Here is a 26600-nt window from a genome sequence, read left to right as displayed (position 1 = left end):
GGGAACAGCTCCTTGACACTTCTTCTGCAGGACGGAGACAAGCTGGCAGTGCCTCGATAATGCTCTGGGGAACATTCATGTGGGCATCCATAGGTCCAGTGGAGATCGTATAAGGCACCATGACGACAAAGGAGCATCGTGCACTGGTTGCAGACACCCGCTCAAGACCATCATGTTTCCTGACAGTGTAACAACAACAACTGTACATATAATAATTTTTTTCTTCTGATTTTCGTTAAATTAGTGTAATCGATGTTCTGATTTCATTTCTTTTTCTTTTCATGCCATGATGTTAAAGGAACTGTAACCAATTTTCGATGTGAATATTAATGTTTATGTCAAATTGCAAGCAATATTATAACAAAATGGAAATGTAAGAAATGTTGAAACTGTTGTAAGATGTTAAAGTTGTATTTATGCGCCTGGTCCATACGTAGGCAATGTATTAGGATATGTGGAATGCAAAACCTTTGGTGAATACCCTGTCTGTAGGGGAGCGGTAAAAGGTGGATGGCAGGCGAGCGCGGGAAAATGCACACGGGCGCGGCACGGCACAACGGGCTCAGCAGTAGTAGTCGGAGTTGGGCATCGGTCTGAGAAACACGCTCTGGATCGAGGAAGCTCTCCTGGAAAACGTGATTTCATTGAGCCTCGGATGTGCCGTTTCCGACGACTATACAGCATGGCTATATTCCATAGGCACTAAATGGAAAAGTATTGCGACGCTAAGAAGAAGCAAAGTGCCGATACATCAAGAGCCAAAGCTGTGATTGTATGTGTGCTTTGCGCCTCGCCATCTCGCCGCCCGCCAACCACCGCATCGATACGAACAGGTTGAAACTTTTAGTACTGTATTCGTGTGGACCAGTGTTACTTTTGTTCCTGACTGTTCAATAACAACTTAACTTTTACCAGAACTGTCCTATCATTTAATCATCCTCATCACTAACCTAGACAGGGTCCTTTCCACATGTTGTGCAATCCGAGTGTCCCGAAATGAAGATTTAAAGTTTATGTTAATAATAATTACTTGCAGACTTAGCTATGTTAGAATGATGTTTAAAGAACTGTTTTGTTAATGAATCTATAGGTAAATAACAAAGGTCTGACAATGTGGGAAGATAATTTTGAAATTGGTTTAGTAATGAAGTTTAATTATTTTGAGGCAGATATAATGGTACTTTAAATGAGCAGGAAATAGGATAAAAAGAGTAGTAATTCATATATTGGAAATCTTGAGTGCTTAATGCTTTCAATAGTTAATAGTTTCAATACAGTGATCATAACAGATTCAGGCTCCCCCCTTTTTTTATTCATTTGAATTCTGAACTGTTCTAAACTGATTAGACCAGTAAAGTTAAAGCCAATATAAAACCCAAAATTTATCAGTGTTTTACATTTATCAAAATTGACATTGTGTGTGTGTTTCGAAAGTGCTATTTCTAGGGTATCCTATGCCAGATTTTAATCAGATCAATAGACAGTACGAAGTTTCGTAGTAAACCTTATAGTGTAATGTTGTGTATTTATGGTTTATCCATATTGGTACAGAAAGTGAAATTATCAGTTCAGTAGATTTTCTGGTTCTAAAATTTACCATATTATGCGGTGTTACTACGTGTTGTTATGCTCGAACGTACATCAACTTGTACAGGGAGGAAACTCAGTTAATGCCTAATTAGGCTGGCGACCGTATTATTAACAAATTGGTAACATCTGCTGTGTTGTTTCTCGTCCGTCCTGACGTGTAGTTGCATTTCGGACTTGCTTGAGGTATCATTGTTATTACAGAGTGGGTGTAAGTCTGATTTGCCTCCATTCAGGTACACGCGGTCAACGTCTATACAAAAATCCTTTTCTCTTAAGGTGAAGCCCGTCAACTTACTATAGTACAGGCTTAAAAAAGTATCGTGCGCCCGAGCGTAGTGGCATTTTTCAACAATGTGTCATGTCACCAGGCCAGGAGTGTGATGGAGTGGTTCGAGGAACACAGTGTCGAGTTCCAGTTGGTGTGTTGACCCTCCATCTTGCTAGATCTCAACCTGATTCAACACATCTGAGATGTAACTAAACGTGGTGTCAGAGCTCATTGCTTCCCTTCCCGGATTCTACAGGAGTTAGGTGACTTGTGTATGCAGACATGATGCCAAATCTCTCCAGCGAGCTACCAAGGCCTCACTGCTTCCACGCCATGATGTGTCACTACTGTTATTCGAGCCAAAGGTGGACATACAATCTACTAGGCAGGTGTTCATAATGTTCTTGCTGGTCAGTGTGTACTTAAATTGTATTTCTCCAACTGTATCATAACTCATTGCAGACAATGTGGCAAGAATCAGGGTCCAGCAATTACAACAACAGTGGCGATGGAGCCTGATATGGCGCGCGCCGCTATCCTGTGATCTTGTTCAGAGCGCGCCCTGTAATCGACTATAGTTCGCTGTCCTGGTGCGGGTGGCACTCCGGTGGTGATTTGCTATGACGTCGCTGGCGTGTGTTTGCGGTGGCCGGCGGAAAGCGAGAGTGTAGTTGGTTTTCCGGGACTGCACATAACGTGAAGTTCGCTCTGCCTGACCTGCTGGTGTCTAGCGCTAAGGCTGTTGTGCCCCGCAGTATGAGCAGAGTGGTCTGGGGCGGATGCGACTCGCCGCTGTGCTGGCCATGCGGTGGTGATTAATTGGAGTCGGCGTACTTGTTCTGCCTGCCTGTATGATGTGGAGGTCCAGTGGAGTCCTGTGATACTCTGGCCTGGAGACAACTAGTTGCTGAAATTTGGAGACGTCTGCCACGTTAGAGTGTCGGTTGGCTCGTCGGATTTTCCCCTGGAAGCTCCAGCAGCAGTTTCTGAACTTCATTCTGATGTGGGACGGCGCTGTTGGAAGCTTTTGCTGCGTGTGTGGCTCGTTATGATATTTGTTGATACTAATTTATTTGCTCAACTGCAGTCTTGCCCAGAGTTGCGTTCATGTATGGTAGTATATTTGGAATTCGATGTGTTAGGTAAAGTCTGCCTAAGAAGGGCGGTTTTATACAGTATTTACATAGTGAATTGCTGCTGCTTGGTATATGTGGTCTTCTGGGACCTGAACAACACGATCTCGTCAATATGGTTGTGTAACAGCATTTAGTGGTATGTTCCGTATTTTTCTCACTGTGTTATTATTAACTTGGCGGAATAGTTGCGTTTGGTGTCGTTAAGGCACTTCTAAGACTGTGGTTTGACTATTCATGTGCGCTTGGCTTTTATTGTTTCGTTTTAAGAAGCGAGAATTGCTTATAGAGATTTGTGTGTGTTGGCTTCCGGTACTTAAGAGCGCCCGAGTTAACAGCGCTATGGTTATCATGTGCTGTCGGGATGTTATACTGTATTTTTGAATTTTATCTTGTGTTGATATTATCTGTCGTGTGTTACAGAACATAACCAAGGTGCGTAAGTGATGGGCAGTTGTGGGAGGCGTGTCGAGGAGCTCTGAGCGGTTTATTTCGGGGACCGTTTCTAGTGGGAAGGCTCCAAGTGTTGAGAGCTCGCTCGTCTGTGATTGCGTTGTCAGTTGCCCTCGCCCTTTGCTTGTATCAAATTATTTTGTTATTATATTTATTGGTTGTGTGTTGCGCTTCTTTCATTTTACGGTGCCAAGCGCCATTATCTTTCTCAAAGTCTTTCTTTATATAAATCATTTTAAATTGTAATGCCAAGTTAACTTATTATTGGATTATGTCTTTTGGGTAAACTCTAAAAGCGCTATTGTAAACAAAGGTTCTTGATTTTATGGCGGCAAGCCGCCGTTATTGTTTTTAAAGCTCACTCTTTTAACCATTTGTTAAGTTCTGTAAGTTATATGAATTTGTTGTTATTTAAAAGAATTTAGTATTGGCAATTTAATAAATTGTGTACAGAGTCTGCTGTTTGGATATTATTGTGTGGAACTCCGGATCTCCTTGGATAGTTCTCCTGTATGAATACACATTTGAGAGCCGTGAGTAGCATGTGTCTGTGTAGCTTCTTGTAGCAATGAGGCTCCGAGTGCGAATGCGCCGCATCGCCGCCGACGCCAATGCTAAATCGAGGCGCCCGAAGTACAGACCCGCTGGAGGTGTGGCTCTGTGGATGCACACCATTGGGTCTGGCTGATTCCGCGCGACCGCTGTCGGGATCGAACAGAAATTTGCAATTGCGGTTCCAACGTAATGCGGCCCATCAGGTAGCATCGATACATAATACTTTAGACATAAAATTCAGGGCTGCGGCTCATGGTCTAGAGGCTAGCGTTGCTACCTCTGGATCACGGTGTTACGGATTTGATTGCTGGTCGGGTTGGGGATTTTCTCTGTCCGGGGACTGGGTGTTTGTGTTTTCCTCATCATTCCGTCATCATTCATGAAAAGTGGCGAGATTGGGCTTTGTTAAGATTGGGAAAGTGTACAGGCGCCGATGACCGCGCATTTGAGAGCCCTACAAACCAATTATCATCATTATCATCATCATCATAAAACGTAAGTCTTAGGATGTCATTCCTGACGTTATTTGCCTGGAGCATAGCGTTGAGCCTTGTAAGGAAGTGAAACGTGGACAGGAAACACTTCAGGAAAGGAGAGAACGAAAACTTTTGAAGTCTGGTGCTACAGATATATGCTGAAGATTGTATGGGTAGACAAGTATCGAAGAGGCACTAACTCCAACTGTGAGGAACAGGATTTGCTAACGTAGTGTACCTGAAACACGAGATTGGTTGAGAAGACACATCTTGGATCCCTAGGGATCGTCAGTTTGGTGATGGAATGAACTGTGAGGGAAAAAAACTGCAGAGAGAGACTGAGGGGGCGGCCGCGGTGGTCTCGCGATTCTAGGCGCTCAGTCCGGAACAGCGCGACCCCTACGGTCACAGGTTCGAATCCTGCCTCGGGCATGGATGTGTGTGATGTCCTTACGTTAGTTAGGTTTAAGTAGTTCTAAGTTCTAGGGGTCTGATGACCTCAGGTGTTAAGTCCCATAGTGCTCAGAGCCATTTGAACCAAGAGACTGAGGAATAACTACATTAAACAGATGCAAGTGGATGTAGGTTGCAATATTCAGATATACTGTTGTTGTTGTGATGTTCAGTCCAGAGACTGGTTTGATGCAGCTCTCCATGCTACTCTATCCTGCGCGAGCTTCTTCGTCTCCCAGTACCTACTGTAACCTACATCCTTCTGAATCTGCTTAGCGTATTCATCTCTTGGTCTCCCTCTACAATTTTTGCCATCCACACTGCACTCCAATACTAAATTGGTGATCCCTTGATGCCTCAGAAGATGTCCTTCCAACCGATCCCCTCTTCTAGTCAAGTTGTGCCAGAAATTCCTCATCTCCCCAATTTTATTCAGTACCTCCTCATTAGTTACGTTATCTACCCATCTAATCTTCAGCATTCTTCTGTTGCACCACATTTCGAAAACCTCTATTCTGTTCTTGTATATTTATCGTCCATGTTTCACTTCCATACATGGCTACCATGCAAATACTTTCAGAATAGACTTCCTGACACTTAAGGGTATACTCAATCTTAAGAATCACTCTTCTTCAGAAGCGCTTTTTTTGCCACTGCCGCTTCAGTCCAGAGCCCCGCGGTTGCTACAGTCGCAGATTCGAATCCTGCCTCGGGCACGGTTGTGTGTGATGTTACTTAGGTTTACATAGTACTAAGTCTAGGGGACTGATGAACTCAGATGTTAAGTCCCATAGTGCTTAGAGCCATTAGAACCATTAGCCTTGCCATTGCCAGACTACATTTTATATCTTCTCTACTTCGACCACTATCAGTTATTTTGCTCCCCAAATAGCAAAACTCATCTACTACCTTAAGTGTCTCATTTCCTAATCTAATTCCCTCAGCATCGCCCTACTTAATTAGACTACATTCCATTATCCTCGTTTTGCTTTTGTTGATGTTCATCTTATATCCTCCTTTCAAGACACTGTCCATTCCGTTCAAATGCTCTTCCAAATCCTCTGCTGTCTCTGACAGAATTACAATGTCATCGGCGAACCTCAAAGATTTTATTTCTTCTCCATGGATTTTAATTCCTACTCCGAACTTTTCTTTTGTTTTCTTTAATGCTTGCTCAGTATACAGATTGAATAACATCGGGGAAAGTCTACAACCCTGTCTCACTCCCTTCCCAACCACTGCTTCCCTTTCATACCACTCGACTCTTATTACTGCCATATGGTTTCTGTACAAATTGTTAATAGACTTTCGCTCCCTGTATCTTACCCCTGCCACCTTCAGAAATTGAAAGAGATTATTCCAGTCAACATTGTCAAAAGCTTTCTCTAAGTCTACAAATGCTAGAAACGTAGGTTTGCCTTTCCTTAATCTTTATTCTAAGATAAGTCTAGGATCAGTGCAAACAAGTATGGTTATTTTTAATGGGACCGTATACTTTTCGTAACTACATTCAATAGCTCTTGAATAGATAATTACAGTGATACGGCGTTTTTTGAGTCCTTTGGCAAAAGAATCTGACGAAGGTATTAAAACTGTAAAGCAGTGAGACCACAGTCGGCTACTGCGGTGTAAACACCGCCAAGTAGAACTCTCGTGCTGGGCTCCGTCGTTATATCCAGCAAGGCAGCCCTTCGCTTAGCTGTAACGGTATATCCTACAGGCCACAGATACAGACTCGGGAATAATACTTGTACATAGAACTAAGACATACGCTAGCTTCCAGCGTATCAGATGGAGCTTAGAAAACTTCATTCAAACCCTCACCATTGCTGATTACTTGTCAAAGCCGAAACAGAAACATCGGTCGGTCAGCGAAGATGAACTAGTGGTCATGGCTCTTAAGTTAGGTATTTCAGAGCCCATGTTTACTGGATTTTTTTTTGTTTTGTTTCTAATGATCACTCCTGTCATATCCCTGAAAACCCGTGGACCCCCTGTACAGATTTCGTTTTTCTTTTGACCAGAATCATGTGAAAAATTGCAGACAATCAACTAGCTAGTACAAAAGTATGCGGCTGGCTCTTTCCAAATTGCTATGACGATTTTTCATTATGGTATTAACCTGTAGTTAGCAAATTCTGACTTTAGCTTCCTTGGGTCCTGAAATACCTCTGCACCTATTGTTGTTGTTGTGGTCTTCAGTCTTGAGACTGGTTTGATGCAGCTCTCCATGCAACTCTCTCCTGCGCAAGCTTCTTCATCTCCCAGTACCTACTGCAGCCTACATCCTTCTGAATCTGCTTAGTGTATTCATCTCTTGGTCTCCCTCTACGATTTTTACCCTCCACGCTGCCCTCCAATACTAAATTGGTGATCCCTCGATGTCTCAGAACATGTCCTACCAAACGATCCCTTCTTCTAATCAAGTTGTGCCACAAGCTCCTCTTCTCCCCAATTCTATTCAATACCTCCTCATTAGTTATGTGATCTACCCATCTAATCTTCAGCATTCTTCTGTAGCACCACATTTCGAAAGCTTCTATTCTCTTCTTGTCTAAGCTATTTATCGTACAAGCTTCACTTCCATACATGGCTACACTCCATACAAATACTTTCAGAAACGACTTCCTGACATTTAAATCTATATTCGATGTTAACAAATTTTTCTTCTTCAGAAACCCTTGCCTTGCCATTGCCAGTCTACATTTTATATCCTCTCTACTTCGACCATCATCAGTTGTTTTGCTCGCCAAATAGCAAAACTCCTTTATAACTTTAAGTGTCCCATTTCCTAATCTGATTCCCTCAGCATCACCCGACTTAATCCGACTACATTCCATTATCCTCGTTTTGCTTTTGTTGATGTCCATCTTATACCCTCCTTTCAAAATACTGTCCATTCCGTTCAACTGCTCTTCCAAGTACTTTTCTGTCTCTGACAGAATTACAGTGTCATCGGCGAACCTCAGAGCTTTTATTTCTTCTCTTTTGTTGGTGTTCATCTTATACCCTCCTTTCAAACTACTGTCAATTCCGTTCAACTGCTCTTCCAAGTTCTTTGCTGTCTCTGACAGAATTACAATGTCATCGGCGAACCTCAAAGCTTTTATTTCTTCTCCATGGATTTTAATTCCTACTCCGAATTTTTCTTTTGTTTCCTTTACTGCTTGCTCAATATACAGATTGAATAACATCGGGGACAGGCTACAAGCCTGTCTCACTCCCTTCCCAACCACTGCTTCCCTTTCATGTCCCTCGACTCTTATAACTGCCATCTGGTCTCTGTACAAATTGTTAATAGCATTTCGCTCCCTGTATTTTACCCCTGCCACCTTCAGAATTTGGAAGAGAGTATTCCAGTTAACATTGTCAAAAGCTTTCTCTAAGTCTACAAATGCTAGACACGTAGGGTTGCCTTTTCTTAATCTTTCTTCTAAGATAAGTCGTAAGGTTAGTATTGCCTCACGTGTTCCAACATTTCTACGGAATCCAAACTGATCTTCCCCGAGGTCCGCTTCTACCAGTTTTTCCATTCGTCTGTAAAGAATTCGCGTTATTATTTTGCAGCTGTGACTTATTAAACTGATAGTTCGGTAATTTTCACATCTGTCAACACCTGCTTTCTTTGGGATTGGAATTATTATATTCTTCTTGAAGTCTGAGGGTATTTCACCTGTCTCATACATCTTGCTCACCAGATGGTAGAGTTTTGTCAGGACTGGCTCTCCCAAGGCCGTCAGTAGTTCCAATGGAATGTTGTCTACTCCTGGGGCCTTGTTTCGACTCAGGTCTTTCAGTGCTCTGTCAAACTCTTCACCCAGTATCGTATCTCCCATTTCATCTTCATCTACATCCTCTTCCATTTCCATAATATTGTCCTCAAGTACATCGCCGTTGTATAGACCCTCTATATACTCCTTCCACCTTTCTGCTATCCCCTCTTTGCTTAGAACTGGGTTTCCATCTGAGCTCTTAATATTCATACAAGTGGTTCTCTTTTCTCCAAAGGTCTCTTTAATTTTCCTGTAGGCTGTATCTATCTTACCCCTAGTGAAATAAGCCTCTACATCCTTACATTTGTCCTCTAGCCATCCCTGCTTAGCCATTTTGCACTTCCTGTCGATCTCATTTTTGAGACGTTTGTATTCCTTTTTGCTTGCTTCATTTACTGCGTTTTTATATTTTCTCCTTTCATCAATTAAATTCAATATTTCTTCTGTTACCCAAGGATTTCTATTAGCCCTCGTCTTGTCACCTACTTGATCCTCTGCTGCCTTTACTACTTCATGCCGCAGAGCTACCCATTCTTCTTCTACTGTATTTCTTTCCCCCATTCGTGTCAGTTGTTCCCTTATGCTCTCCCTGAAACTCCGTACAACCTCTGGTTTAGTCAGTTTATCCAGGCACCTGGTACTGTTGTTGAATTTAATGTATTACATCACGTCTTCCAGTAAAACAATATTCATACACTGTGTCCCTCTTCTATGTGCACGAAAAATTTCGGAGCGTCAGTTGAACCTGATTACCCTCTGCCGATCTACCTACAAGGAAAGAAAGTGTGGCAACCCAGCTGCCGATCCACCTACAAGGAAAATATTTATTTAATGTGTGTGTGGCAACCTAAGAAAAAAACTACCGATACTAAGACCAGCACTGGAAAATGCATTCTTTTGTAATTATCTGAAAACAAAACTATTAGTTTCGTGTTTTTAAATTATTGATTTTTAATTGCTTAGTGTACAAAATTATTTCCAAGGATTGTAAGTTTTTACTATTTCCTCATTTGAATTTGTCAGTTGTACCTCGTTTGTTTCAGTTTAGCATCAATTTCAGGCATTGCAGTGCTGAACATTAAATTCTTCCTGACTCATGGTCTAGTGGCTAGTGTTGCTACCTCTGGATCACAGGTTCTCGGGCTCGATTCCCGACCTGGTTGGGGAATTTCTCTGGCCAGGGACTGGGTGTTTATGTGGTCCTCATCGTTTGATGATCAACCTCATTATTCGTGACAGTGGCTAGAGTGGACTGTGAAAAAATTGGGATTTTGTACGGGCGCTGATGATCGCGCAGTTGGGCAAACCAATCATCATCGTAACCTGTTGGATAATAGTATTGGTTGAAAACAGTCTTGGTTGCAATTTTAGTTTTTTTTGTTTTTGATCTATGCGTTTCACCTTATTTAGGGTCCACCCCCGGTAGCTGAGTGGACAGCGCGACAGAATGTCAATCCTAAGGGCCCGGGTTCGATTCCCGGCTGGGTCGGAGATTTTCTCCGCTCAGAGACTGGGTGTGGTGTTGTGTTAATCATCATCATTTCATCCCCATCGATTCTCAAGTCGCCGAAGTGGCGTCAGATAGAAAGACTTGCACCCGGCGAACGGCCTACCCGACGGGAGGCCATAGTCACACGACATTATTATACCTTATTTAGGAATCTTCAGGTTGATGTTAATTTGGTATTTCTTAGAACGATCCTTTAGAGAGTATAGCCAAAGGACATCGTCGAATACATCAGGCCAACAACGCCTTCGTTAAACTCAGTAAAAACTTTCTAGATGAGTTTAACGAAGTCGCGATGTTGGCCTGATGTATTCGACGATGCCCTTTGGCTACACTGTCTAAAGGATCGTTCTAAGAAATACCAAAGTAAGATCAACCTGAAGATGCCTAAATGATGTGAAACGCGTAGTTGAAAAATAAAAAACTAAAATTGCAACCAGGACTGTTTTCAACCAATACTGTTAAGCACTGGTTTGCTGTAATGCCACATATGGACTGGAAGAATTTCGTTAGATAATAATTTTATTAGAAGAAAATCGCAGACTTCAGTTTGAAGAACATTGTGAGACAGCAATTCATACGCAGGAATCTGACGAGCTTCTGAATATCAAAAACATTTTATATGTGTCTCTGATTCCGGGTTAAGCTGAAGGGCATAGAGTTGGAAGGTCTATGAAAAACGGCAGATAATGCTTCACATTGTACTAATTAGTTGTAATATAAATCTGGAAAAGCCTGTACACATTTCTCTGACCATCTGGTGAAAGCCAGGGTAACTGCAGATTGTAAATCATGTATCAACTAAATGAACAGGGACTCACACAGGTAATTCTTACCTTACGAAGGTACTGATAAAAAACCCTGAGAAGGAGAGAAAGAAACACTGATAATCTATAACGTTTATGAAAATCAGTTCACAGTTATATTACCTGAAGGTCAAGAAGAATCTGTTCATGTTTAGGTTATGGCACGTCTTAGCACTATTTCTAAACAGTCAGGTCACATTAATGCAATCACCACCTAAGTTCGATGTCAACGTGCCATAACCTCTCACATCTGGCATGTGGGAGCACTAGCAGTCGCGGGGAACCGGAAAACAGTGCTATCATTGAAACTTCCTGGCAGATTAAAACTGTGTGCCGGACCGGGACACGAACTAGGGACCTTTGCCTTTCGCGGACAAGTGCTCTGCCATCTGAGCTACCCAAGCACGACTCAGGCCCCGTCCTGACAGCTTCACTTCTGCCAGTACCTCGTCTTCTACCTTCTCTAGTGCTATCATTGTCGTAATGCGGAAATGGAGCGATCTACCCGACTTCCAACAGGGCTTTTGGGCCAAAGCTGGAAGCATTTCAGAAACGGCTAAGTTTGTAAACTGTTCGCGTGCCGCCGTGGTTAAACTGTACAGTGCATTGCAAAATGGCGCTATCGAAAACCGGCGCTGAGGCAAATGCGGTGCATCATGGGACACAAGTGACTGAGGTGAACGACGGCTGCAGAGATGTGTACAGGAGAACTGATGGGCAGCTGTTGAGCAAGTGGTTATTCAGATGAACCAAGGGACTACCAACAGAATCTCCTCAATGACTATTCACAGAACGTTGCTGCGTATTGTTCTCTGTCTGGTTCATGCACGCTTGCTGACTGCTTTTGATCAGCGATGGGGGCTCCAACTTGAACGCCAATATCACAACTGGACTCCACTGAGTGATGGCAGGTGGCCTTTTCACATGGTCTTGAGGCCCTGCAAGAACCGTCAGAAGGGTGCACGTTGGAGGAGGGAGCCTTATGGTATGGGGAATGTTTTTGTGGCATTCCATGGCGATCTCGTCATTCTGGAAGGCACAGTGGGTCAACATAATTATCCTTGACCATTTCTGAAGTGTCGGCAGAAGTGGCGACATCGTGTAGTTTGAGGAGACCGAAATGCACGCTATAAGCTCACGCAGGCTGGCGTGAGGCCTGAAACAGGATACGTAATGAATGCTATAAAGAAAAGTACGTAGCTTCTGGAATACTTAACTTTAATTCATAATTGTAGAACATCGCTCTTGATGATACAGAAGTATTATAGCAATTGCACAATTTTGGTAAACATTTTTGGAATACAGTGATCAATTAATTGTTATATTTAGATTAAAGTTCAGTCTTGATCACGTTATGTCTGTTTTAATGAGTAACCGGTTTCGGTTTTTTCTATAAAACCATCATCAGACCTGCGAATAAATTTTAAGAAATACTAGATACCAATCTTTAAATGAATGAAAAAGTCTAATGATGTCAAAATTTTTTAACAAAATAAAATGAAATTAGTTATACCCATTGGCTCCCTTGGGTTGGTAGGTGGAGCTCTCCTTGCTGCTGTGCAGTCAACTGACGGTTATGAGAGCTGAGCACGAGCTTAAATATTTTAAGCTCGTGCTCAGCTCTCATAACCATCAGTTGACTGCACAGCAGCCAGGAGAGCTCCACCTACCAACCCAAGGGAGCCAATGGGTAATTTCATTTTATTTTGTTAAAAAATTTTGACATCATTAGACTTTTTCATTCATTCAAAGATTGGTATCTAGTATTTCTTAAAATTTATTCGCAGGTCTGATGATGGTTTTATAGAAAAAACCGAAACCGGTTACTCATTAAAACAGACATAACGTGATCAAGACTGAACTTTAATCTAAATATTATTGCAATTGAATACGGCGCCTTGCTAGGTCGTAGCAATTGACTTAGCTGAAGGCTATGCTATCTTCTCGGCAATTGAGAGAGTCTTCGTCAGTGTAGCATCGCTAGCAAAGTCGGCTGTACAACTGGGGCGAGTGCTAGTAAGTCTCTCTAGACCTGCCGTGTGGTGGCGCTCGGTCTGCTATCATTGACAGTGGCGACACGCGGGTCCGACGTATACTAGTGGACCGCGGCCGATTTAAAGGCTACCACCTAGCAAGTGTGGTGTCTGGCGGTGACACCACAATTTCGACACCTACACGGGCTTTGTTTTTCCTTGGCACAATGGCATCTGTCAGCAGAACAATGCAAAGAGTAACAGTGTTCACGGTATACGGGCGTGGGTTGAAGAGCACCAGGGTGTGTTTACCATACTCTCCTGGCCACCAAACTTCCCGCATTTAAACCCAGTCCAGAATCTGTGAGACCACCACAAACGGGCTCGTAACGTCGTGGATCTTCGACTGAGAAACCTACTGGAGCTGGACATGTTACTGGAATTGACACGGCTCCATATCCCTGTCAGTACCCTCAAGAAACCCACTGACTGTTTTCGTGAATATCCATGCTGCAAAAGGTGGTTATTCACCCTCTTGACAGATGGTCAGATTGAAGCGACTGGTCCGTGCATGTTGAAGAAGCGAGAAATGCTCTGACACACAAATTTAGAGTTTAGAGGCTAGGTTCCTGGCCGTGTATGCGGAAGGAGGTAAAATCGGATTCTCACCTGGCTTTAGAGATTTTCGTTTGCCTCGCTTATTTAATCTGAATGATACGATGACTACTTTGTAATGGTCATTACATTTTGCTACGAGATGATTCACCAATCCAACTTGTCCCTTTTCCATGCGTTTTTTTAAATAAGACGAAGAAGCTGCAATAATCACGAAAACTCTAAGTGGCGACCGTGACACGGCCATTGTCGCCAGTTTGAATAAACAAATTTCGTATTATTCGTGTTGTTGGAGGTGCTTTGAGTTAAGAAACCTCAGCCTCAAACTAGTGATAGGTCTCACTTCTTTACGAGAAAAGAATGAAAGATGGTTGGAACTTCATCTTGCTGGCTGCGGGAGACAAGTATTCGTCATGTCACATGGAAGCAATAGTTTACTATTGACGCCTTAAAATTGCCATTAAAGTTGCATTCATCATTTAATCATTAATAAATAGATTAATTAATAACTGTTGTCGCAGTCGTTAGTACGCTAAGGTCTGTACAACTGAGGGATGGAAATACAAGTGGTACAAGTGAATTTCATAAGAAAAATGATCTGAATGGACATTCTGAAAGGCAAAGTGAGGATCTGTTCTGGGTAGACGAAGAGCAAGCGATTTCATGCAGAGTGTTGTGCCCTGTGACGATAAAATTTAAGCTCTAAGCCATTTCCTGGACTGCATTCAGAATACAACTAAGAGAACTGAAATAGTGGATAGAAGGAGATTTGCTTGTATCTTTAATAAAGGTTCAGATACCGTATGCACTTTTTTGAAAGTACAGAAATAGCCTAACTGTATGCTCTTACGAGTACTCATAGTAGTATTTATGCATCTTTAAATTGGCCATATTTTGAAATACCGCTTGTACATCTCGAAGCAACATCAGAATACTGACACGGTACATGATAAGGTTCTTGGATGTGGCCATATATATATATATATATATATATATATATATATATATATATATACAGGGTGAGTCACCTAACGCTACCGCTGGATATATTTCGTAAACCACATCAAATACTGACGAATCGATTCCACAGACCGAACGTGAGGAGAGGGGCTAGTGTAATTCGTTAATATAAACCATAAAAAAATGCACGGAAGTATGTTTTTTAACACAAACCTACGTTTTTTTAAATGGAACCCCGTTAGTTTTGTTAGCACATCTGAACATACAAACAAATACGTAATCAGTGCCGTTTGTTGCATTGTAAAATGATAATTACATCCGGAGCTATTGTAACCTAAAGTTGACGTTTGAGTACCACTCCTCCGCTGTTCGATGGTGTGTATCGGAGAGCACCGAATTACGTAGGGTTCCAAAGGGAACGGTGATGGACCTTAGGTACAGAAGAGACTGGAACAGCACATTACGTCCACATGCTAACACCTTTTTATTGGTCTTTTCCACTGACGCACATGTACATTACCATGAGGGGTGAGGTACACGTTCGACGGGCGTTTCATAGGACGTGGAGGACGCATAAATTGGCCAGCCCGTTCTCCTGAGCTTACACCTCTGGACTTCTTTCTGTGTGGTACGTTAAAGGAGAATGTGTACCGTGATGTGCCTACAATCCCAGAGGATATGAAACAACGTATTGTGGCAGCCTGCGGCGACATTACACCAGATGTACTGCGGCGTGTACGACATTCATTACGCCAGAGATTGCAATTGTGTGCAGCAAATGATGGCCACCACATTGAACATCTATTGGCCTGACATGTCGGGACCCACTTTATTCCACTCCGTAATTGAAAACGGAAACCACGTGTGTACGTGTACCTAACCCCTCTTGGTAATGTACATGTGCGTCAGTGAAAAAGACCAATAAAAAGGTGTTAGCATGTGGACGTAATGTGTTGTTCCAGTCTCTTCTGTACCTAAGGTCCATCACCGTTCCCTTTGGATCACTACGTAATTCGGTGCTCTCCGATACACACGATCGAACAGCGGAGGAGTGGTACTCAAGCGTCAATCTTAGGTTACAATATCTCCGGATGTAATTAACATTTTACAATGCAACAAACGGCACTGATAACGTATTTGTTTGTATGTTCAGATATGCTAACAAAACTAACGGGGTTCCATTTAAAAAAACGTAGGTTTGTGTTAAAAAACATCCTTCCGTGCATTTTTTTATGGTTTGTGTTAACCAATTACACTAGCCCCTCCCCTCACGTTCGGTCTGTGGAATCGATTCGTCAGTATTTGATGTGGTTTACGAAATATATCCAGCGGTAACGTTCGGTGACTCACCCTGTGTACACAGGGTGGTCCATTGATAGTTACCAGGCCAAATATCTCACGAAATAAGCATCAAACGAAGAAACTGCAAAGAACGAAACTCGTCTAATTTGAAGAAGGAAACCAGATGGCGCTGCCATAGGTCAAACATATATCAACAGTGTTTTTTAAAATAGGAACCCCTATTTTTATTACATATTCGTGTAGTACGTAAAGAAATATGAACGTTTTAGTTGGACCACTATTTTCGCTTTGTGATAGATGGCACTGTAGTAGTCACAAACATATAAGTACGTGGTATCACGTAACATTACGCCAGTGCGGACGGTATGTGCTTCGTGATACATTACCAGTGTTAAAATTGACCGTTTACCAATTGCGGAAAAGGTCGATATCGTGTTGATGTATGGCTATTGTGATAAAAATGCCCAATGGGCGTGTGCTATGTATCCTGAACGGTATCCTGGACGACATCATCCAAGTGTCCGGACCGTTCGCCGGATAGTTGCGTTATATAAGGAAACAGGAAGTGCTCAGCCACATGTGAAACTATAACCACGACCTGCAACCCATGATGATGCCCAAGTAGGTGCTTTAGCTGCTGTCGCTGCTAATCCGCACATCAGTAGCAGACAAACTGCGCGAGAATCGGGAATCTCCAAAACGTCGGTGTTGAGAATGCTACATCAACACCGATTGCACCTGTACCATATTTCTATGCACCGGGAATTGCATGACGACGACTTTGAACGTCGTGTACAGTTCTGCCACTGGGCACAAGAGAAATTACGAGACGATGACAGATTTTTTGCACGCGTTCTATTTAGTCACGAAGCGTCATTCACCAACAGCGGTAACGTAAATTTTAAATCGGCATAATATGCACTATTGGGCAACGGAAAACCCACGATGGTTGCGACAAGTGGAACATCAGCGACCTTGGCGGGTTAATGTATGCTGCGGCATTATGGGAGGAAGGATAACTGTCCCCCACTTTATCGATGGCAATCTAAATGGTGAAATGTATGCTGATTTCCTGCGTAATGTTCTACCGATGTTACTACAAGATCTTTCACTGCTTGACAGAATGGCGATGTACTTCCAACATGATGGATGTCCGGCACATAGCTCGCGTGCGGTTGAAGCGGTATTGAATAGCATATTTCATGACAGGTGGATTGGTCGTCGAAGCACCATACCATGGCCCGCACGTTCACCGGATCTGACGTCCCCGGATTTCTTTCTGTGGGGAAAGTTGAAGGATATTTGCTACCGTGATCCACCGACAACGCCTGACAACATGCGTCAGAGCATTGTGAATGGATGTGCGCACATTACGGAAGCCGAACTACTCGCTGTTGAGAGGAATGTCGTTACACGTATTGCCAAATGCATTGAGGTTGACGGACATCATTTTCAGCATTTATTGCATTAATGTGGTATTTACAGGTAATCACGCTGTAACAGCATCCGTTCTCAGAAATGCTAAGTTCACAAAGGTACGTGAATCATATTGGAACAACGAAATAAAATGTTCAAACGTACCTACGTTCTGTATTTTAATTTAAATAACCTACCTGTTACTAACTGTTCGTCTATATTGTGAGCCATATGTTTGTGACTATTGCAGCGCCATCTATCACAAAGCGAAACAAGTGGTCCAACTAAAACATTCATTTCTCTTTACGTACTACACGAATATGTAATAAAAATGGGGGTTCCTTTTTAAATGGCTCTGAGCACTATTGGATTTAACTTCTGAGGTCATCAGTCCCCTAGAACTTACAACTACTTAAACCTAACCAACCTAAGGACATCACAGACATCCATGCCCGAGGCAGGGTTCGAACCTGCGACCGACGCGGTCGCGCGGTTCCAGACTGTAGCGCCTAGAACCGCTTGGCCACATCGGCCGTCTCGCTATTTAAGCCAGCCGGGTGGCCGAGCGGTTCTAGGCGCTCAGTCCGGTGCCGCGCGACTGCTACGGTCGCAGGTTCGAATCCTGCCTCGGGCATGGATGTGTGTGGTGTCCTTAGGTTAGTTAGGTTTAAGTAGTTCTAAGTTCTAGGGGACTGATGACCTCAGATGTTAAGTCCCAAAGTGCTCAGAGCCATTTGAACCATTTGAATCTTATTTAAAAAAAAAAGCAGTTGATATCAGTTTGACCTATGGCAGCGCCATCTAGCGGAACAACCATAGCACCTTCTGGTTTCCCCCTCCAAGCTAGACAAGTTTCTTTCTTTGTAGTTTTTTCGTTTGACGCTTTCGTGAGATATTTGGCCCGGTCACGATCAATGGACCACCCTGTATATATATATATATATATATATATATATATATATATATATATATATATATATATATAAATGTGATAAAATGTTTGATCTCTCTGAAAAGGCACAGACGCACTTTAAATATCTGTTTGTTCCCCACGACAGAAAGGAGCAGTGAAGCAGCTCAGCAGAATGTTTTCCGTAGTGGAAATGAAAGCACAACACTGTATTTCTACTAAACCCATCTGTGTCACACCATAGGAGAAAGTTGCTACAGACACGGAAGGAAATACAATACAACACAGGAATACCAGACGTAGCTGTATAAGCAAACAAAATCCTCTAATACTGCAGTTCAAATATTCAGTAACCCGTGATCTCGAGTTCATAGGAGCGGACTTTAGGAGCGCCCCATCAATATCTCTTCGGTAGCCTTTGTATCAAGAAGCATTTTCAATAAAATTGGAAAAATGGAAAAATCTTATAAAGACGTACAAGTACAGTCTTCCACATAATCATGAGTTGTATAAGAATATATTCCCCTCACAAGCAGCAGTTACCGTGGGTGTAAGAAGAAGAAGATGCGGAGAAAGAAGACGGCGTGGTCAGAGAGGGGGACAAGAAAGGCTGAAAAACGTGCATCACGCGTGTTGCCAAGGAGACTATCTCCAAGAAATACCGTAGAAGGACGTGATTTACATTCTACTGACACTGACTGTCAGGGGGTTATTGAAAGTGCCTATGAATAATCTCTTGTACATTTTGGAGCCGCATCAATGTATTTTAATTTTATTTACTATTTATCTATCGTTTTTCAGCTTGGTATATGGATTTCGCTATATATACTGACTTATTGTTGTTTTATAACCGACATGTATTGTACTATGTATATCATGTGTGTTGTACCAAAAAGTCTTCAAGACACAACACAGCAAATGAAATGTTTTTTGCACTAGTACAAGTTTAAAAAGTCTTAAGACGCAAGTAGTATAAGTATTTATAATATACATATGATATACATTACATATAATATATTTTTATAATATATACTACCTCAAACTGGGTTGTTATTGTTGTTGTCATCTTCAGTCTCAAGGCTGGTTTGATTCCGTTCTCCATGCTACTGTATCCTGTGCAAGACTTTTCATTTTTGAATAACTACTGCAACCTACATCCTTCTGAAACTGCTTACTGTGTTCCTCCTTGGTCTTCCCCTACATTTTTGTCCCGCAGAGTCTTCTATTAGTTACGTGATACAGCCATTTAATCTTCAGCATTCTCCTGTACCACCATACTCTAAAAGCTTTTATTCGCTTCTTGTCCAAACTGTTTATCATCCATGTTTCACTTCAATTCACGGCTACACTCCATACAAATATTCCACAAAAGACTGCCTCTCTTAAATGTGTATTCGAAGTGAAGAAATTTCGCTTCTTCAGACACGGTTTTCATGCCAGTGCCAGTCTACATTTTATATCCTCTCTTCTTCGGCCACCATCAGTTATATATAGCAAAACTCATCTACTTCTTTCAGGTCATTTCTTTACCTAATTACCTTAGCACCAGCTGATTTAGTTCAACTACATTCCATTTCCCTCGCTTTGCTTTTCTCGATATTTATCTTATATCCTACTTTCAAGACAACTATATGCATACTACTATACAAGGACTAATTGGCTATTAGGAAAAAAAGTATCAGATGTTTAGACAGTACGACACATAATTTATAAACAGCTATTTAACTTTGGCAGTCACTTACTCAGTTTGTTTCAGCAAGCACTTGGATTATTCGTACTGTCTGCCCCTCAGTTAGTGTCACAGTAGTGGTGCGATCGACTTTTTGAAACTATCTATACAGTGATGCGGGTTAAGGTCCCATGTACAACACGCTGGGAGCCACTCAACCTGATGCAAAGAAAAAATATAATAAAATTAAAAATTAAAAAAAAATAGAATTCTGTGTGACACTGAATAGCGTTAAAAAAGTGCAGTAAATAGTATCGTTGCAAGGTGTAATGGGTAACATAAGAGCTTCTGCTCCAGGAGATTGTGGGTTCGAATTTCGTCAGACGTACTAACGTTTCCTTTATTTTGAAATCTTCATCGAAATGACTTCGATCATAATTGTTGTTCAGTTAATTGGTTTAAATGTAATTTTCTTAAATTTCTTTTCCTTTGTCATATCGGTTTAATCACCATATGAAGTTTTTCGTTTGTTCATTTCTTCCTTATATTATTCTTTGCTCAGTACCAACTAAATTTCTTCATATTTGTCTATCATAATATTCAATTACTTGAAAATTCCGATCTATCTGCTAAAAACAAAAGATGAAATAATCTATTTTTATTTGTGGAACGGTATGAAACCAACAGTAATCAACACACAAACATTTAAAATATAACCTAAATATCTGTTGCACTGGGGACAAAATAATACCGATGAAAATTACGTGGAAGATGGGTTTATAAGTAAAACGAAATTCGTGCAAAATGAGACATAGATGAACGCCATTAGGTCGACAAATAAACAGGGTGATAAAACAAAAGAAATTAATAAAAAAAACACATGAACAAATACTACAAGCGGAGAAAGAATGATAGCAACAAAATGAGAACAAACGAAGTTGACATTATGATAAAAATAATGGGACAAAGGAATGGAACTAAAGATTACATTTGCATTAATTAATTGAATAAAAATTATGATCAAAGTTATTTTGATAAAGATTTAAAAATAAAAGAAGTTTAGAACACTGGACAAGGTTGGAACACGCAACTTAGTGCATTTGACGCTGTTATGCTATCCAGTGGACAACACAAGACTGTACAAGTAAACTCTTATGATGCTATTGAGTGTCACACAGAATTTCGATTTTTTTCGTCAATTACTGACTGGCTGCAGCGTGTGATACTTGGAATTTTAACCTACACTGAAGCGCCAAAAAACTGGTATAGGCATGGGTATTCAAATAAAGGGATATGCGTGTGATGGAATTGTAACCTACAGTGAAGAGCCAAAAAACTGTTATAGGCATGGGTATTCAAATACAGAGATATGTAAACAGATATAAAACGGCTCTGCGGTCGGCAACGCCTATATAACACAACAAGTGTCATGAAGTTGTCGGAGCGGTTCCTGCTGATACAGTGGCAAGTTATCAAGATTTAAATAAGTTTGAACGTGGTGTTATAGTCGGCGGACGAGCGACAGGACACAGCATATCGTAGGTAGCGATGAAATGATGATTTTACCATACGACTATTTCACGAGTGTACTGTGAACATCAAGAATCAGGTAAAACATCATATCTCTGAAATCGCTGCGTTCAGGAAAAGATCCTGCAGGAACGGGACCGCCGACGACTGAAGAGAATCTTTCAACGTGACAGACGTACAACCCTTCCGCAAACAGCTGCAGTTTTCAGTGCTGGGCCATCAACAAGTGTCAGCGTGAGAACTATCGAAAGAAAGATCATCGATATGTGCTTTGGGAGCAGAAGGCCACCTCGTGTACCCTTGATGACTACACGACACAAAGCTTTACGCCTCGCCTTGGCCGGTCAACACCGACATTGGACTGTTGATGGCTGGAAACGTGTTTTCTGGTCGGACGAGTCTCGTTTCAAATTCTATCAAATGGATGTACGTATACAGGTATGGAAACAACCTCAAGAATCCACGGACACTGCATGCTAGTAGGGGAGTGTTGAAACTGCTGGAAGCTCTGTAATGACGTTGGGCGTGGGCAGTTGAAGTGATATGGGATCCCTGATAAGTCTAGATACGACTGACATCCTTCGGATCACCTGTGTCCATTCATGTCCATTGTGCATTCCAATGGACTTGGGAAATTCCAGCAAGGCAATGCGACATTGCATCCAGAATTGATACAAAGTGGCTCCAGGTACACTCTTCAGAGTTGAAACTCTTCTGCTGTCCACCAAACTCGCAGGCATGAACATTATTGAGTATACCTGGGATGCCTTGCAACGTCCTGTTCAGAAGAGACTCCCACCCCCTCCTACTCCTATGGATTTACTCCAACCACTGGTACTCTTACGGATTTATGGACAGCCTTGCAGGATTGATGGTGTCAGTTCCCTCCAGCACTTCTTCAGACATTAGTCGAGTCCCATGCTACGTGGTGTTGCGGCACTTCTGCATGCTCGGCGGTGCCCTATGTGATATTCGGCAGGTATACCAGTTTCTTTGTATCTTCAGTGTTCATCACCGTGTACATACACTCCTGGAAATGGAAAAAAGAACACATTGACACCGGTGTGTCAGAACCACCATACTTGCTCCGGACACTGCGAGAGGGCTGTAAAAGCAATGATCACACGCACGGCACAGCGGACACACCAGGAACCGCGGTGTTGGCCGTCGAATGGCGCTAGCTGCGCAGCATTTGTGCACCGCCGCCGTCAGTGTCAGCCAGTTTGCCGTGGCATATGGAGCTCCATCGCAGTCTTTAACACTGGTAGCATGCCGCGACAGCGTGGACGTGAACCGTATGTGCAGTTGACGGACTTTGAGCGAGGGCGTATAGTGGGCATGCGGGAGGCCGGGTGGACGTACCGCCGAATTGCTCAACACGTGGGGCGTGAGGTCTCCACAGTACATCGATGTTGTCGCCAGTGGTCGGCGGAAGGTGCACGTGCCCGTCGACCTGGGACCGGACCGCAGCGACGCACGGATGCACGCCAAGACCGTAGGATCCTACGCAGTGCCGTAGCGGACCGCACCGCCACTTCCCAGCAAATTAGGGACACTGTTGCTCCTGGGGTATCGGCGAGGACCATTCGCAACCGTCTCCATGAAGCTGGGCTACGGTCCCGCACACCGTTAGGCCGTCTTCCGCTCACGCCCCAACATCGTGCAGCCCGCCTCCAATGGTGTCGCGACGGGCGTGAATGGAGGGACGAATGGAGACGTGTCGTCTTCAGCGATGAGAGTCGCTTCTGCCTTGGTGCCAATGATGGTCGTATGCGTGTTTGGCGCCGTGCAGGTGAGCGCCACAATCAGGACTGCATACGACCGAGGCACACAGGGCCAACACCCGGCATCATGGTGCGGGGAGCGATCTCCTACACTGGCCGTACACCACTGGTGATCGTCGAGGGGACACTGAATAGTGCACGGTACATCCAAACCATCATCGAACCCATCGTTCTACCATTCCTAGACCGGCAAGGGAACTTGCTGTTCCAACAGGACAATGCACGTCCGCATGTATCCCGTGCCACCCAACGTGCTCTAGAAGGTGCAAGTGAACTACTCTGGCCAGCAAGATCTCCGGATCTGTCCCCCATTGAGCATGTTTGGGACTGGATGAAGCGTCGTCTCACGCGGTCCGCACGTCCAGCACGAACGCTGGTCCAACTGAGGCGCCAGGTGGAAATGGCATGGCAAGCCGTTCCACGGGACTACATCCAGCATCTCTACGATCGTCTCCATGGGAGAATAGCAGCCTGCATTGCTGCGAAAGGTGGATATACACTGTACTAGTGCCGACATTGTGCATGCTCTGTTGCCTGTGTCTATGTGCCTGTGGTTCTGTCAGTGTGATCATGTGATGTATCTGACCCCAGGAATGTGTCAATAAAGTTTCCCCTTCCTGGGACAATGAATTCACGGTGTTCTTATTTCAATTTCCAGGAGTGTAGTTTCAAGAAGTCAATCACACCATTGGGGACGTCTCATTGTGAGATGAGGCGACAAGCATAATAATGAAAGCGCAGCCTCAGGCTAGTGACAGCTCTCTCCTCTTGTCAGAAAATGGAAGATCAGAAGTAGGAGCTGTACGTACCTTGCTCCCTGTGAGCTGCAGGTACTCCAGGTGGGGAGTGACGGAGAAGACGCTCTCGTCGACGGTGGCGAGGTCGGCGACCGCCCGCGCCTCGACGCGCTTCAGCAGCGGCGTCCTGGAGAGGGCGTCCGCTGGCAGCTCGACGAGGGGGGCGGCGCGCCACGACAGGCGCAGCGTCGCGACGCCGGGGGGCACGCAGGGGGGCACCGCCAGGGGGGACGCGACGCGCGAGCAGTCCGCCAGGCAGCCGAACACGAAGCACGGGCAGCCGCCCGCAGGCGCGGCCCCCGCGCCGTCGCACGCCGCCAGCGCCGCCGCGGCCGCCGCCAGCACCAGCGCCCCGGCCGCGGCTGACCACACCTGAGGAGGAGCGCGCGGGTCGAAACGCCACAGGAGCCAAACGTACCGGCGCTCTAAACACTCAGTGCCGCATGGGTGATTCACTCTACCAGCTCTGTTCAAAAAATTCCGGAGCTTTATGCACAACATTTTTCTGCACTTACCTTTCCCTTATTCTGTGTGGTCTCCTTAGAAATACTCTCTTTCGCAACGCCGTTTCGACTTCCGGATGCAGTACTGGTACACCTCTTGCCGGATCGCGCAAAGTGACGTCTGTGAATTTTCTTTTATCTCGTCTATAGTTGCAAATCTTCGTCCTCCCAAGGGGGTTTTCAAGTTTCGAAATAAAAAAATGGTCTTCAGGGGCCAGGTCTGGAGCATACAGAGGATCAGAGGATCGGTTTTTGTGCAATAGCCATGCACCGATTAGGTTCCTTTCAGCTTACGGTGATACAATAGCTCCCTACTTACCAATCGTATACAACCGCTCGCTCACCGATACATCTGTACCTACAGATTGGAAAATTGCGCAGGTTGCACCAGTGTTTAAGAAGGGTAGTAGGAGTAATCCATCGAACTACAGACCTATATCATTGACGTCAGTTTGCGGTAGGGTTTTGGAGCATATACTGTATTCAAACATTATGAATCACCTCGAAGGGAACGATCTATTGATACGTAATCAGCATGGTTTCAGAAAACATCCTTCTTGTGCAACGCAGCTAGCTCTTTATTCGCACGAAGTAATGGCCGCTATCGACAGGGGATCTCAAGTTGATTCCGTATTTCTAGATTTCCAGAAAGCTTTTGACGCTATTCCTCACAAGCGACTTCTAATCAAGCTGCAGGCCTATGGGGTATGGTCTCAGTTGTGCGACTGGATTCGTGATTTCCTGTCAGGAAGGTCGCAGTTCGTAGTAATAGACGGCAAATCATCGAGTAAAACTGAAGTGATATCAGGTGTTCCCCAGGGAAGCGTTCTGGGACCTCTGCTGTTCTTGATCTATATAAATGACCTAGATGACAATCTGAGCAGTTCTCTTAGGTTGTTCGCAGATGATGCTGTAATTTACCATCTAGTAAGGTCATCCGAAGACCAGTATCAGTTGCAAAGCGATTTAGAAAAGATTGCTGTATGGTGCGGCAGGTGGCAGTTGACGCTAAATAATGAAATGTGTGAGGTGATACACATGATTTCCAAAAGGAATCAATTGGAATTCGATTACTCGATAAATAGTACAATTCTCAAGGCTGTCAATTCAACTAAGTACCTGGGTGTTAAAATTACGAACAACTTCAGTTGGAAACACCACATTAGATAATATTGTGGGGAAGCCGAGCCAAAGGTTGCGTTTCATTGGCAGGACACTTAGAAGATACAACAAGTCTACTAAAGAGACAGCTTACACTACACTCGTTCGTCCTGTGTTATAATATTGCTGCACGGTGTGGGATCCTTACCAGGTGGGATTGACGGAGGACATCGAAAGGGTGCAAAAAAGGGCAACTCGTTTCGTATTATCACGTAATAGGGGAGAGAGTGTGGCAGATATGATACGCGAGTTGGGATGGAAGTCATTAAAGCAAAGACGTTTTTCGTCGCGGCGAGATCTATTTACGAAATTTCAGTCACCAACTTTCTCTTCCGAATGCGAAAACATTTTGTTGAGCCCAACCTACATAGGTAGGAATGATCATCAAAATAAAATAAGAGAAATCAGAGTTCGAACAGAAAGGTTTAGGTGCTCGTTTTTCCCGCGCGCTGTTCGGGAGTGGAATGGTAGGGAGATAGTATGATTGTGGTTCGAAGAACCCTCTGCCAAGCACTTAAATGTGAATTGCAGAGTCATCATGTAGATGTAGATGTAGATGTACATGAATGTGTGGGTGCATTATCGCGATGCAAGAGCCATGAATTGTCTCGCCACATTTCAGGCCGTTTCCTTCTCATGTTTGCTAACGAGGGTCGCAACATGTCCCCATAGTACCATCGACTAACAGTTTGTACCTGTTGCACGAATTCAAATTGAAAGTCCTTCAAAGCCAAAGAAAACTATCAGGATGACTTTTACATTTGACCTGAGCAAGGACCACACAGCCAACAACACTTACAAAGTGCTAAGAAAAAACAATCACAGAAAGTGAAATAGCACATAATAATGAAATTAGTATCCTAACACACTCCTAAGGTAAAACAAAAGCGCAGTTAGACAAACAGCACCATATAGCAACATTATGACAAACATGGATATGCTCTTAGCGTAAAAGAGAAAACATGA

General features: G+C 43.4%; 1 protein-coding gene across 1 annotated transcript in view; it reads right to left on the bottom strand.

The window, feature by feature from the left end:
• The window catches only part of LOC124718668 (toll-like receptor 7), an 86413-nt gene that overhangs the window by 43774 nt on the left and 16039 nt on the right, over nucleotides 1-26600 (bottom strand). Inside the window, exon 2 of the mRNA XM_047244294.1 lies at nucleotides 23983-24436. Within this exon, the coding sequence (XP_047100250.1) occupies nucleotides 23983-24436 (454 nt within the window). The remainder of the gene's footprint in view (nucleotides 1-23982; nucleotides 24437-26600) is intronic.

The sequence above is a fragment of the Schistocerca piceifrons genome, chromosome 10 (genome assembly GCF_021461385.2).
Source record: "Schistocerca piceifrons isolate TAMUIC-IGC-003096 chromosome 10, iqSchPice1.1, whole genome shotgun sequence".
In the NCBI taxonomy this organism is placed as follows: domain Eukaryota; kingdom Metazoa; phylum Arthropoda; class Insecta; order Orthoptera; family Acrididae; genus Schistocerca; species Schistocerca piceifrons.
The sequence above is the reverse complement of the archived record's forward strand: the minus strand, read 5'-3'. Positions and strand labels throughout refer to the sequence as shown.